The 13,424-nt window shown below is 30.0% G+C and overlaps 1 protein-coding gene across 3 annotated transcripts in view; it reads left to right on the top strand.

Annotated features, from left to right (window-relative positions):
* Positions 1–4,390, top strand: part of LOC139521720 (protein slit-like) — a 79,611-nt gene extending 75,221 nt beyond the window's left edge. For all 3 annotated transcript variants that reach the window (XM_071315278.1, XM_071315279.1, XM_071315280.1), the window contains 5 exons: positions 208–301; positions 800–1,077; positions 1,353–1,832; positions 2,244–2,444; positions 3,080–4,390. In XM_071315278.1, coding sequence (XP_071171379.1) covers positions 208–301; positions 800–1,077; positions 1,353–1,832; positions 2,244–2,444; positions 3,080–3,306 — 1,280 coding nt within the window. In that variant the 3' untranslated portion in view covers positions 3,307–4,390. The remainder of the gene's footprint in view (positions 1–207; positions 302–799; positions 1,078–1,352; positions 1,833–2,243; positions 2,445–3,079) is intronic.
* The last annotated feature ends 9,034 nt before the right edge of the window (positions 4,391–13,424 follow it).

Genomic DNA, 13,424 nt, shown 5'->3' with positions numbered 1-13,424 from the left:
TAGTCCGCTATAAAAGGTCATCATAATGATTTCACTGATTTCCCTGTTCAATTTGATTAAATACCATTTTAAATAAACACCAACAAACAATATCTGTTTCTAATTCTCTGAGCTTTTGACCATTTTCATAATAACTTTGAAAGTTTTATTTTTTTTGTGGGTACATGTAATTGTTTTCTTTGTATGAGTATTTTTTTTCTTTTTTAGGTAAACACTGTGAATCCAAGATTCCTTTCTGTCAAGGTGTTTACAACTTTTGTCAAAATGGAGCCAAATGTATTAGCACAGACAACGATTATAGGTACGTAAAACAAAAAACAACATTTGTTAGAATGTGTATTAGACTGTTCAGACCTAAAGATAAGATATATGTAATGGTTTCCTGACCAACCCTTATTTTGAAAACCAAACCTTAAGTTTAAGAGGATTTCATTATAAACTTTTCAGCTACATATAAAGTGAAATAGTCGTTGCTTATTTCATCTGAATACACTACAGAGTAAAAAAAAATGAGTAAAATATCATCTCTTTGTTCATTGACAAATTGCAAACTAAGGAAGTTCCTGTAAAACTTTCATCCTAGAAAGTGCCTTTAAGTGAAAACTAGACAAATTAACCTATCAACCATAATCCATTTAATTTAAAGGAAGAAAAACCATAATTTTTTTGGCTGAAACGTTATTTCGAACTGCGTGAAATATACAATAGAAACTGATCACATACAAATTTACAAATACATGGAAACAATATGTTTAATAAAAATGTATCACTGGCAATACAATTTTTGTTTATATTTCAGATGCCAATGTACAAAAGACTGGTCAGGTAAAAATTGTTCTGTGAACATCGACGACTGTAAAACTCACATCTGTCAGAATGGCGGCCGATGTATCGATGGTATGGGAACATATAACTGTCTCTGTTCTAAAGGTTACACCGGTAAATACTGTGACGTACCTCCAGCAAGGAAACAGTTCTATGCTGCTGCTGGTCCCTGTCAGCACCATGACTGTCAGAACAATGCTGTATGTCATCCACAGAAAGGCAACAGAGAATACTCTTGTGAATGTGTATCAGGTAAATATTATATTATTTAAATGATAAATACCTGCTGCATGGAGATATGTATCTTATATATTCAGAAGGAAAATTTGCGTAAACTAATCTACATACTCACAGATCTGTGATTTTATAGAAAACAGAAAGGTTTTTATTTATTTATTCATGTATATATGAATATGCCTGCATCATCTTTATAAGAATTTTTTTCATTATTATTTAAATTTTGTGTTACCAGTCCATATGTTCAAATCTTTAGCTTTGATCAAGTTCTTTTTTCTTCTTTTTTTTAGGGTTTTCAGGCAAAAAATGTGAGAAATTAAAGAGTGTGACATTCAAAGCAGAAGATTCTTATATTCAAATGTCCAAGATAGATTTCCAGTCGGAAGTTAATATTACCATTTCCCTGAAGACAGAATCAAAGTCCGGACTTATCTTCTACACAGGAAGTGAACCTCACTTAGCGGTGGAATTGTTCCGTGGTCGAGTGAAAATAAGTTTTTACACTGGTGACGATCATGCTTCCACCATGTACAGTTATATTTACAGTTTTGTTACCATTGACGATGATAAGATTCATAAAATACAATTAATGGTACAGAGACGTAATATTACTATGACGATTGATAACGGGAAGCCACGAAGTGTTATTAACCAAGGGAACAATGATTTTCTAAATCACGATGAAGATGTCTATCTCGGTGGAATGCCACAAGATGTAGGACAAGCGGCAAAAGATAAATTCCACACACGTAATCTGGCAAGTTTTAAAGGTGAGTAGAACATGATATGAATAAAAGGAGATGTAAGGCTTACATCAAGGGAGACAGCTTACCAATGAAAGAACGAACTATAAGCAAGAATTTGTATCAAATTCTAATGCTATGAGACTTCTAATTTAAACATCAGTTTAAAGATCATATTTTTTTATTTAAAGAAGAAATTATTTCAGAAGATTTCCTACTAAAGGAATCAGAGAGGATATATATATATATATATATATATACAGAATTCTCAAAGCCAAAAGTGCAAATTAATCCGGAGGTTTTTATAATAGTTTATTTGACATATCAGTTTTTATATTTGAGATAAAATTGCATAGAATGTTTTAAAATTGCTGCATAAATGAATTTAGGATGGTTATTTTTTTTTCAATGTGATAACCATGTGCTATACATTTTCAGGTTGTTTCCAAGAAGTATCTGTGAATGGGAAGGTATTAGATTTCACTGCATCTATTTATAACCACAAAGTAATGCCAGGATGTAAAGTCGATGTTTGTCATAACAATCGGTGTAAAAAGGGACATTGTAAACCAAGGAAAAAGAGAGGTGGTTACAGGTGTAAATGTAAGAGAGGATATTCTGGGAAATTCTGTGATATTGGTAAGCATATTGTTTTTTTGTCACATGCTGCTATATAAAAAAACAAGCTTATTTGAGAATTCCCAAATAATTAGATTTAAATTGAATAGTTAATCAGTCAAAACTTAAATAATAGTATATGAATTCCATTAAGGAACACTGTGGATTAATTAATATTCGTTAGATACCAATTTTTGTGGATTTCGTGGGTTCAACGAATTATAAATTTTCTTACAAAATGTATTCAGACTTTGTTAAAACCACAAAATTAAATATCTACAAATATTCACATTTCATCAAACCACGAAATTAAATATATATGAATATGCAAGTTTCCTCAAACCACAAAAATTTGTAACCAAGAAAATAAATGAATCCAAAGTAATTACATAATGAATGTTATTTAAGGTTCTTTTTGCTAATAATATATTTAGTGTTTAGCCCTGTCCAGCCCACTTTGCAGCATGTCTAAGCACTTTTTTATAGTTCATAACTAGCCAACATTAACAATTCACTCATATTTCAATGAAATTAATAATTTTTGCATTGTTTCATAAATTTCCATCTTCTCATTTTAGAAATTGAAGTCCTTATTATTTGCTGAAAAATGTATTCATTGATGTATTTATTAAAAAATCTGTTTGGTTTTTTTTCAGCGCCATCATGTTCCCGTAAAGTTTTCAAAAATATTTATGTTGATCCAAAAACAAACTGTCAATCACGAACAAAAATAAAATTCCGAGTTTGTGAAGGATCTTGTGGAAAAGACTGTTGTAAACCTAAAAAAATCAAAACACGGAAAGTGAGACTATATTGTAAAAATGGTTCATCATATGTACATAACTTACCAGTAATTAGAAGATGTGGATGTAAAAAATGTTAGCCATATGTGTATCTTATATTGAGATAAAAATGCAGCAGAAGACATACTGTGACAATGTCAGATGGTGGGAAGGAGGGCAGTATCCTTCAAATATTTCAAGTTTCTGGAATAGATTTGACCAGGTATAACATATCAGAGAAGAACACAAGTTATGTCAGAATGAAGACACATTTTAAAGTCATGAGGTTGTACCTGAAACCTTATAATTTGTTCATTGGTATGGAAATAAACTTTTGTTTACAAGTCAAACAAAATGGCTGTTGTTATTGTTATTGTTTATTTTTATTATTATTGTGACACAAAGTTTTAAACAATTTCCTGTAAATTGTTGTGCTTTTATATATGTGTATTGAACAGAGATTAGCTGCCTACATCAAAGGTAGTTACTTACATGTTAAAGGGAAGTAACTCCTGAATGTCAAATTAAAGGGAAGCAACCCCTGAATGTCAAACATTACAGCAGAAATACCACCATTATCATACAGACAGGCCATAGTGATGAAAATCTACCTCAAATTAACCAAATGTATAAGGATATGTTAAATGTTGTATTTCATTACAGTAACAAGTCTTCATGTTAAAATACAAAATGCTGTACTTCCCAAAAGTATGAATCTCGATCGTACCAGTTTCAAAACATTTACTTGTAGGTTTTCATGACTTGGTTTAAGTTCAATGATAAATACAATGGATAGTTAAACTCCTTAATTGTATGTGATGGGCATTAAATACAAAGAAGTCCTGATTCTATATGAATAAGGTTGAATTCACTATTCTACATGAATAAGGTTAAATTCACTATTCTACATGTTTATACTTTTGAATACACAATTATGCTAAATTGAGGAATATTTGTTGATGAACTTGGATATAACAAGTGACAAAATTTCAAAGTTTGGGAAATTTGTATAAAAAAAACTTGCTGTTTGACTTGAGATAAACATGTACATTGCATCATTTCAATTGTATAACATGTATTTATTTATTATAATGTATATTTCGTTGTCTATATTTGTAAAATTTTAAAAGTATACACTATGTAAATAGTTGTAATTACATGTGAATATTATGTTATTGTGATTTATAATGAAGCTTTTATTGTCTTTTTTATCCTTTACCAAAATTAAACTGTTTTATAGGTTCATTTGTTCCCTTTCCTCTATACAGATTACAATATTAAATGCAATATTTGCACAGATTTCTGGTCGAAAAGAGATACATTGGGATTCAACTTTGAAAAGTTAAGAAACAAATTAAATTAACCTTATTGGTCAGAAACAGAGTGACTTAGTAAAAGTACCATATCAATATAAAAGTTATTGCTAAATGTTTTGATGACCTTATATTAGAACACTTAACAGAACTTAATATAGTCTACGACTTGATATAAAAACAGCATTGTTTTATGTACTCTTTTAGGTATCAATAATTCAGATCGTCAGTGTAACTTGCCTTTTAGGTTTGCTAAACAAGCCAGTTACCAAATTTTGAAAGAAAATTATAAGTTTTCAACTGAATAAAATGTGAACTGCCCATATATGGTCTTTTGTACTATTGTGATAATATGAAACCTCATTCAATAGGTTGTATTGTTTTTAGATGTTTCTGTCATGCTTCATCATGTAACTACTGCTGATGCATTTCTAATAATTGTTTTTGTAATTTTACCATGTAACAGATCATCTCAGTCCTTTTTGTGGCTTATTTATACGTATGTCACCTAATTCTTTTTATGATAAGTGTAACTGTATAATCACAGATTCTGTGAATTCAAATGTACTTTTTTTATTGTCTGAAAAAAAGTTGTTTCTTTAAGACTTTTGGTACCAACTTTAGTGCTAACAAAAACATTCTTTCATTTTTTTTTTATCTCTTTCTCTCATTTGAGCTCACCTTGGTAAATGCCATGTTAGCTATTGCTATCACTAAGTTTTCATCATTATCCTTCCAAAAATATTTTATATGTTGATCTTCTGAAAAATCATTATCAGAATGAAGAAAACACTTTCAGAATGCTTTATACAAGTTTCTATCAAAATGCTGTTACGTGTTTGTATATGTTCTAACAACCATGGCTGCCTTGGCCTTTTCTGTTAATTGGCTTGGTTAATGAAAATCTTTCCCTATAAAAATCATTAAAACTTGTTACCAAACTTTGCCCAAGGAAGTTCTTACAAGAAGCTATGTATGTTGGGCTTATAAATTCATATCATTTGTCTTTTACAATTAAATTTCTTTGAAAATCTTTGATAAATCCTGTTTACTTTAATGTCAATTGCAAATTCTAAGAAATGCCATTGAATGTTAAACAAGCAACAATCAATCAATCATTTTCTAGGTAGCTTTCAAAGTTTGCATTGAAATCTTAAAGGGAGTTAAATCTTATTAACAAACACAGGTGGACAAATTGAAATGAAATGCAATCATTAAGGAATGTATTTTGATTTTAATTTCCGTGGACGGATTGAAATAAAATGCAATCATACAGGAATATACTTTTATTATTTTTTATTTTTCAACAATATAATTAGATAGATATAGGAAGATGTGGTGTGAGTGCCAATGAGACAACTCTCCATACAAATAACAATTTAAAAAGTAAACCATTATAGGTTAAAGTACGGCCTTCAACACGGAGCCTTAGCTCACACCGAACAACAAGCTATAAAGGGCCCCAAAATTACTAGTGTAAAACCATTCAAACGGGAAAACCAACGGTCTAATCTATATTTATTTCAAATATTGGCTTGTTACAATATCCTTCATGAGTCCAAGCTTTTGATTTTTATTCCTTTGGACAATAAATATAAAGTGTTCATGGTAAGTCCAAAGGTAGCATGTTAAAAGTGGAGATAACTCTGCCATCCAAATTTTTCTAATCAGCCCAGGTTATAATACAGTAAAAATTACAGTCAGCAATTTGAATGCATTATGCTGTGTACCTATTTTTTTTTAGTATAATGTGAAATAGAGATCAATCAGTATACTTATTCTTGAACTCTATACAATTAATTAATAATTCCCTGATGAATGCTATATATTTTAATATTTTAACATGCACTAATTTGTATTTAAAAATGTTGAAATATTTCAAAGATTTAGAATACTTATTTTAGTATGTTTTTTTAAAGTTTATCTGAATCTCAAGTATTGTGCCAAATTTTTATTTAGATTTCAAGAATGCAGTATATTATTGCTAAATCAGTTTTGATACAATGAAACTTACAAAAAATAGTACATTTTTTCGTGTAGTTGATTAACGTTGTCCATTATTTTTCCTGACTGTTTATATGATTACTTACTTTTTCAGATACACCATGACGTTCAACAGTTGAAACTTTATTTTCAATCTTTTATAGAAATTCATTTATACCTTAGAATTGTTTTCAAGATGTATAAAATGATATTGCATTAAATAAATGTATGATTATGCCTGATGTATCTAATAATTCAAAGCTTTGTAAAATGTAAATCCTTAAATAGTTATTGTTAGACTATGAATATTTATGATATGCAAATTAAAAGATATTGTTGTTAATATTGTTTGGCATACAAAATGAAAAGTAAACACAAAATTTATATAAATTGTTAGCTTCTTTTGCCTACCCTTTCCCTTGGGAACCTTACATAGATTGGCTAAATATATATGGATTTTGCTATTGGTCATGTGTTGTTTAATGACCTGTAGTGTTTCTTATTATAAGCTATTCCTTTTGGGGATGTTTTTAGTTCATTAGCAATAATGTCGCATTTAAAATTTAGAATGGAAATTGGGAATATGTCAAAAAGACAACATGACCAAAAAGAAGACAACAGCCTAAGGCCTCAAATGGGTCTTCAACTCAGTGAAAAATCCTGCACCAAGAGGTGGTCCTTGTTATTATATTGCTCACCTCAGTACTGTTAGTGTATGTTTGATTTTATATGAATATTTTAAAATGGCCCACTACTAATACATGTATGCCTGAATGTTGTTGTTTATCTTGTTTGAAGGACCGGTGTCAACTTAGCCTGAATAATCCTGTGGAAAATGATAACTGTAGCAGACCTTTCTCACTTTTTATACGAATGCAAACAAAATTTTTGTATCGTATAATGGTATGTTGTCGTTATCGTCCGAATACACATTGCTTCCAGGACAATAACTTAAGTTTAAGTCAATAGATCTTTATTTGATTTTTTCAAAAGGTTCAATACCACAAAAGGAACGTTGGGATTGATTTTTGGGATGATGATCCCAACCGTTTAGGAAAAAAGGGGCCCAAAAAGGGCCAAAAACAAGCATTTTTCTAGTTTCAGGATAATAACTTGTGTATAAATATTTCAATTGCTCTGATATTGTACCACAATGTTTAAAACCACAAATAGAAGGTTTGGATTCATTTTAGTGGTTATGGGGCCAAAGTTTAGGAATTAAGGGCCAAAAAGAGTCCAAAAACAAGCATTTTTCTAGTCTCTCTGAAATTGTACTACAAGGTTCCATATACTTTAATGGAAAGGTTGGGATCGAGGTTTTGGGTAATTGCTCCAAGGGGGGATTCAAAATGTTTTGGGTGGTGCCAATGTTTTTAAGGGTTTCAAATTCATTTCTTTCTTTTTTCAAAATTTCTCAAATTTTTGAAAAGTTTCTATATTAAAAGGTATGTCAAAAATTTGATCACAATCCAAATTCAGAGCTGTATCAAGCTTGAATGTTGTGTGCATACTTTCCCCAACTGTTCAGAGTTTGACTTCTGCGGTCGTATAAAGCTGTGCCCTGTGGAGCACCTAGTTAGGGGATTATAATCCAAAATATAGGTGTTGACCTGACAATTTGAAAACTGAATATTACAAACTATATACTAGTACTTTGAAAAGTATTCAGAGGCGTTAAAAATACATTTAAGCACATATATACTCATTCAAAACTAGAGAAGTAGATTAAATGAATGCCAATGAGACAACTATTCTCCAAAGTCATCATGAAGTGGATATAAGTAAATTTGAGGTCAAACCAGAAAGTTACAGCATAAATTATAACAAGACAATTTACGAAAAAAACAAATATGATGGACATTAAGCAACAACAACCACTGAATAACAGGCTCTTGACCATAGGCAGGCACAATTATGTCTTCTTGTGCTGATAATCCCCCATGAAGTTTTTATCTCACAGAAATATGTCTTGCCCATCGTCATGAAATTGAGAAAAAGACGATCTGATGGACAACCATATTGCTTATTGATTCAAAGTCACTAGACCATGACAGGGCCTGGAATATGGCCATCTAACTGATATAAAACAAGGTAAAAAGCGTGACAGGCGTGCTGATTCAGACACTGGCAGCCATGGAACAATGTAAAAGTTTTTGATTAGGTCAGTATCTGGTAAACAACTAGTTGTAGGTCAATGGTATTTGGTATGCAGTATAAGAATAATTGAGATTTCTCATTTCCATTGAAATTATTTGGCCCTGCATCTTCAGTCATGGTTCATTGACGACTTTTAATGTTTCACATAATTCATATGTTAAACTATTAATTGATATATCAATTTCAGCATTTGCATTATACTATCAAAATAACATAAGCGAGACATATTTCTGTGTCAACAGTTTATTGAAAAGTAGTATGGTGATTATTATGACTATATAATATGCTGATCTCACCAACAAATACAGCTGTCATAGAAATTCGTTGTTAGATTTAGCTTCAGCGCATATTTAATTTCAACAATGTTAAAACAAGAACGTCTTACACTTTAAACTAGACCTTAAAATGTAATGGCTTACAGTTCTAAAAAAAATTCATGTCAAGCAACATGGAAATTTATTTTTTTTATCCGTTGAACATTTAAATTTGTGGTTCATCCGTACACACGAAGACCCACAAAAATTTGTACCAAACAAATAATAACACAGTATTGGAAAACTAAAAGAAGGTGTCCGACAGATCTGTCAGGCACACAAAGTCCTAGTCTTCATTAGTAATGATCCAAGAAAATGAGGTCAAAACCAGCAATACATGTTCACCTTACAATCATTCAATACACCTATCGCTTATAGAAAAACAGAACAAAACCTAAAAACTCTAAGCAATGAACGATGAAAATGAGGTAATGGTCAAATAAAACCTGAGAAACTGATGCGTACATAAAAAATATTTGCATACACCAACTATAGTTAACCTATTGCCTAAAGTAATAGTAATAACGACCAAAACACAAAAACTCATCTCTGACCTCTTAACTATGAAAATGATGTTAAGGTCAGATCATACCTGCCAGTTGGACATGTACACATTACAATCCTTCCATACACCAAATATACTAGACCTATTGCTTAAAGTATCTAAGATATGGACTCGACCTTGTTCACTAATCCATGAAATGAGGTCGAGGGCAGCTGAAAATTGTGTGACGGGCATGAAGACCTTGCAAGGTACGCACATACCATATATATCATATTAAGAGAAAAATTACCATTACAAAAAATCTTAACTTTTTTCAAGTTGTCACTGAACCATAAAAATGAGACCAAGGACAATGGACTATCGCTATGTCAATCTTTCTGTGACAATAGTTGCAGGCTCAAAAAAAAATCATAGATCAGAAAAGATATCTGACAGATAGTGAAAGTGCTCACTCATACGATTCATCACAGTCAAGCTGCTGACCCAATACAAAGTCATCATGGAAAAATGGGACCGACAAGATGATTGTAACCAGTCAGTGGATAACTGGTGTTTTATTTGTCTGTTTGGTATTAAATCCCCAGCAGCAAAGCATTTAAGGTTAAAATGTGCCACTCTTCCCTGCAGTCAGTCTTACAAATCAGTTTTACGCTCTTTTTCTTTCAGCTTAAAAGATATTTGGTATACAGTTTTATTATGACAAGTTGCAGATCATGTTTGAATTTTGTTCCAGTATGTTGATTGTTTTGCACAGTTACAGTCCTTGGATTTAGAAAATTCTCATAAGTAATCAGTTTAAAGCACTTTTTTCATCATGCTTGCAGATGTTGATATGATATTTGCTCAATAGTTTAACAATGACAAGTTAGAAATAAAGTTTGATTATTGTTAGGTATGGATTATTTTTTGCAGTTATGGTCCTCAATTTTAATCAGTTGACAACATTTTTTTTTGTCTTGCTTGAAGATATTTTAAATTTAGTTTGGATAGGAAGATTTTTTTTTGTCATTGGACGCTAATAATTGTGCTTGAAGATATGGACTTTTAACTAGTAAGTTAATAGTTTTTGCCATGCTATACCCTCAAAATGCCTCTTTCTTTATTCTCTTTAAACTAGGACATTTTGTAATGGTGTAACAATGGAAATCATACATGTGTGTACAAATCATTTGGCATCTGACATTTTAAATTCAATTTTACCAAGAGCTTCTTTTGGCCCAAGTTCCAGCTCAGTAATGTTGGTTAAACCACAAGGCTTTTTTAACAAAGCCCTTGGAAAAGTCAATATAGAATTGACAATTTGCTTGATAATTGATTTATACTAGTACAGCTTATAAGTACTATAGGCTTTAAATAAATAACAAAAACAAAAGTTTGTCATCAATCTTCAATATATTCTCGACAAAATTAGTTATTTATCAAAATAAGTACATTTCTTTGGCATCAAAGGACTATTAACTTTTATACATAATGGCACAAAACCAAATTATAAATCATAGAACTAAGAGTGCTAACAACTTCTGTACAACATGGCACTTAACAAAAATAAAGAATATTTATAACAACCATAGTTTACATTATCTTTTATAATTTTATTTCATAAATTATCTTAAGGAAAATATTTTTTCTTTACCAGCCTCCTTAATAGAATGTTAATTTGTGTTTTGAGATACTGGTAAATGTCTGTATTTGTGGGTTTTTTTTGTGGCTCAGATCTGATTTATATATATATATACCTTTCAAGGAAAAAATATTATCACAAATAGACGGAAAATTATTTTCTCCATTTTTTATCTCCATTTTATTGAAAATTAGTTGAATTTGATAAAAAAAAATAAAAAATTTAAGATTAAGAAGATGTCCATTGAATCCAAATGTGAAATTCGTGCTTTAGCTTAGAAATTTAGTTTGAAATTTATCATTGAAAAACATTGCAAGATTCATTTCAGATTCTATCTAATTTATGTTAAAGTGGAGATAACTCAAACAGATTCACAAGGGATGTAATCATTCTAAATAATGTAAACTATGCACTTGAAGTGGCAATGTTAAATACTGTCTCGTCCAGAGATTCAAATAATCAAAATAAACAAAAGATTATATAAATACTTATAAAACAGACAAAAAATACCTGGAACAATAAACTCAAAAAAAGTCTTGCTTCCAAATCAATTGGGCTTTCAATATTAACAACATACCTCAACTTGTGTCAACAAAGATCCATGTATATTAAATCTACTAAAATATCTTTTGGATTATGTTTATGTACATGTATGAGAAATTTCTTTTCATGGATTAACAAATATCATGGTATTAGATTGTCAGTTGGTATATTTCTGTGTGAGTTTGTTACTTGTTATTAACTTACTGTATAAAACAACAATTTTATTCACAATTTGTCATCAATTTCCACTTTTTTAAAAGAATCACAATTTCTTTTTTAGCTTTTTTTAAACTCCCTTTTTAAGGTGAAGCTTAGATAATCATATTTAACCATATTTATAAATTTAAAGTAAAGAACTTATTCTTTAATAAAGCTTCTATAAACAGAAAATATAAATATGAACTGAACAATATATTTCCTTTTAACTCTCTCCAAACAATAAATAATATACTTTCATTTTCCTTCAGTTTTCTTCTCTATTACTTTTACATTCATTTTTTGTAACAATAACTTACATAAATTTACATATTATGTTAATTCTCTGTAATTATAATATTTTAACCAGCCAATCAAAATCTACCAGTAGATATAACATGGCTGTAACAATGATATGAATTTGTTATAAACTCTTGTGAGTTAACTAGAGGTAGTACTCAAATGGAAATATTTACAATAAAACAATCTTATTGGACTGGACTGAAGAAGACCTTTACATGATGAAAACTCACTCAGGCAGTGTCAAAACAAAACAAAGGATTACTTTTCATTTAAAAATCAGTAACAATCCTTGCTTTACAGTCTTGCTTTAATTTATTTTCCCAGAATCCATCAGTAAATAATGAAATTATAGAATTCTGTCATTGTCTGTCCTACATCTACTGTAAATTCAAAAATTATGCATGTATCTAACTATTGTGATTTTTGTAAACTTGCAAAATTAAGAAATTAATAATTGTAATCCCAATAAAATCTGAAAACAACGAGGAAATATTTGAATCTGTAGGGCTAATCCTATTTCGTTTGGTTAGTTTTCATATTACAATCCTTATCAATTTCACAGAATTCAAAATTATTCCAGATTCAAATAATTGCTTGGATGTATTGATGATCAGAATGCGTGTTCTTATTATTGTAAAACTTGCCAAGTCATTTAATTCACATTAGTAAGGGCCTGGCAATTATTTCTGATTTATAGTATCCAGTCGGACAGATCTATCAAATATATACCATAACTTTATTATTGGTGCAGAGATAATTATAAGAGACTGCTAAACATTAATAAAACATATTTAGTCTTTAACACAAAATTTATACCAAATGTGATGATAAAAAAAACAAGCTGTTTATATGGCCACAATAAACTGTAATCCTTCAGTATCAAGACAAACTCTTAGTCCTCTTCAAACAGGTATCTTTAAATAATTGAGAATATGATCCTTAAATATGAATGGTTAGTCCAAAGAAATGTGCCTTTCTGTACTTTGACTTGAATAAATGTTTTTTATAAATTGGAATGTAAGGGTACTGTATAGGTTGCATTATAGCTGATAGATAAGCCTTCTGAAGCTCAATATTTTAAAATGAAAAAAACAAATTATTGCCAAAAAAACAAATTATATCGAACAAATAGTTCTTTCCACTTGTTCTTAATAAGCAATGTTGAAAATGAGCACAACATATTAATGTCATATGCTTTTTATGAATGTAAAAATTGTTTCACTATTGTTTTATAACTGTTCTACTAGCTGTTCTGGTGTTTAAATAAAACTGGAAAACTATGTTG

Source organism: Mytilus edulis, chromosome 4, assembly GCF_963676685.1.
Source record: "Mytilus edulis chromosome 4, xbMytEdul2.2, whole genome shotgun sequence".
Taxonomy (NCBI): Eukaryota; Metazoa; Mollusca; class Bivalvia; order Mytilida; family Mytilidae; genus Mytilus; species Mytilus edulis.
The sequence above is the reverse complement of the archived record's forward strand: the minus strand, read 5'-3'. Positions and strand labels throughout refer to the sequence as shown.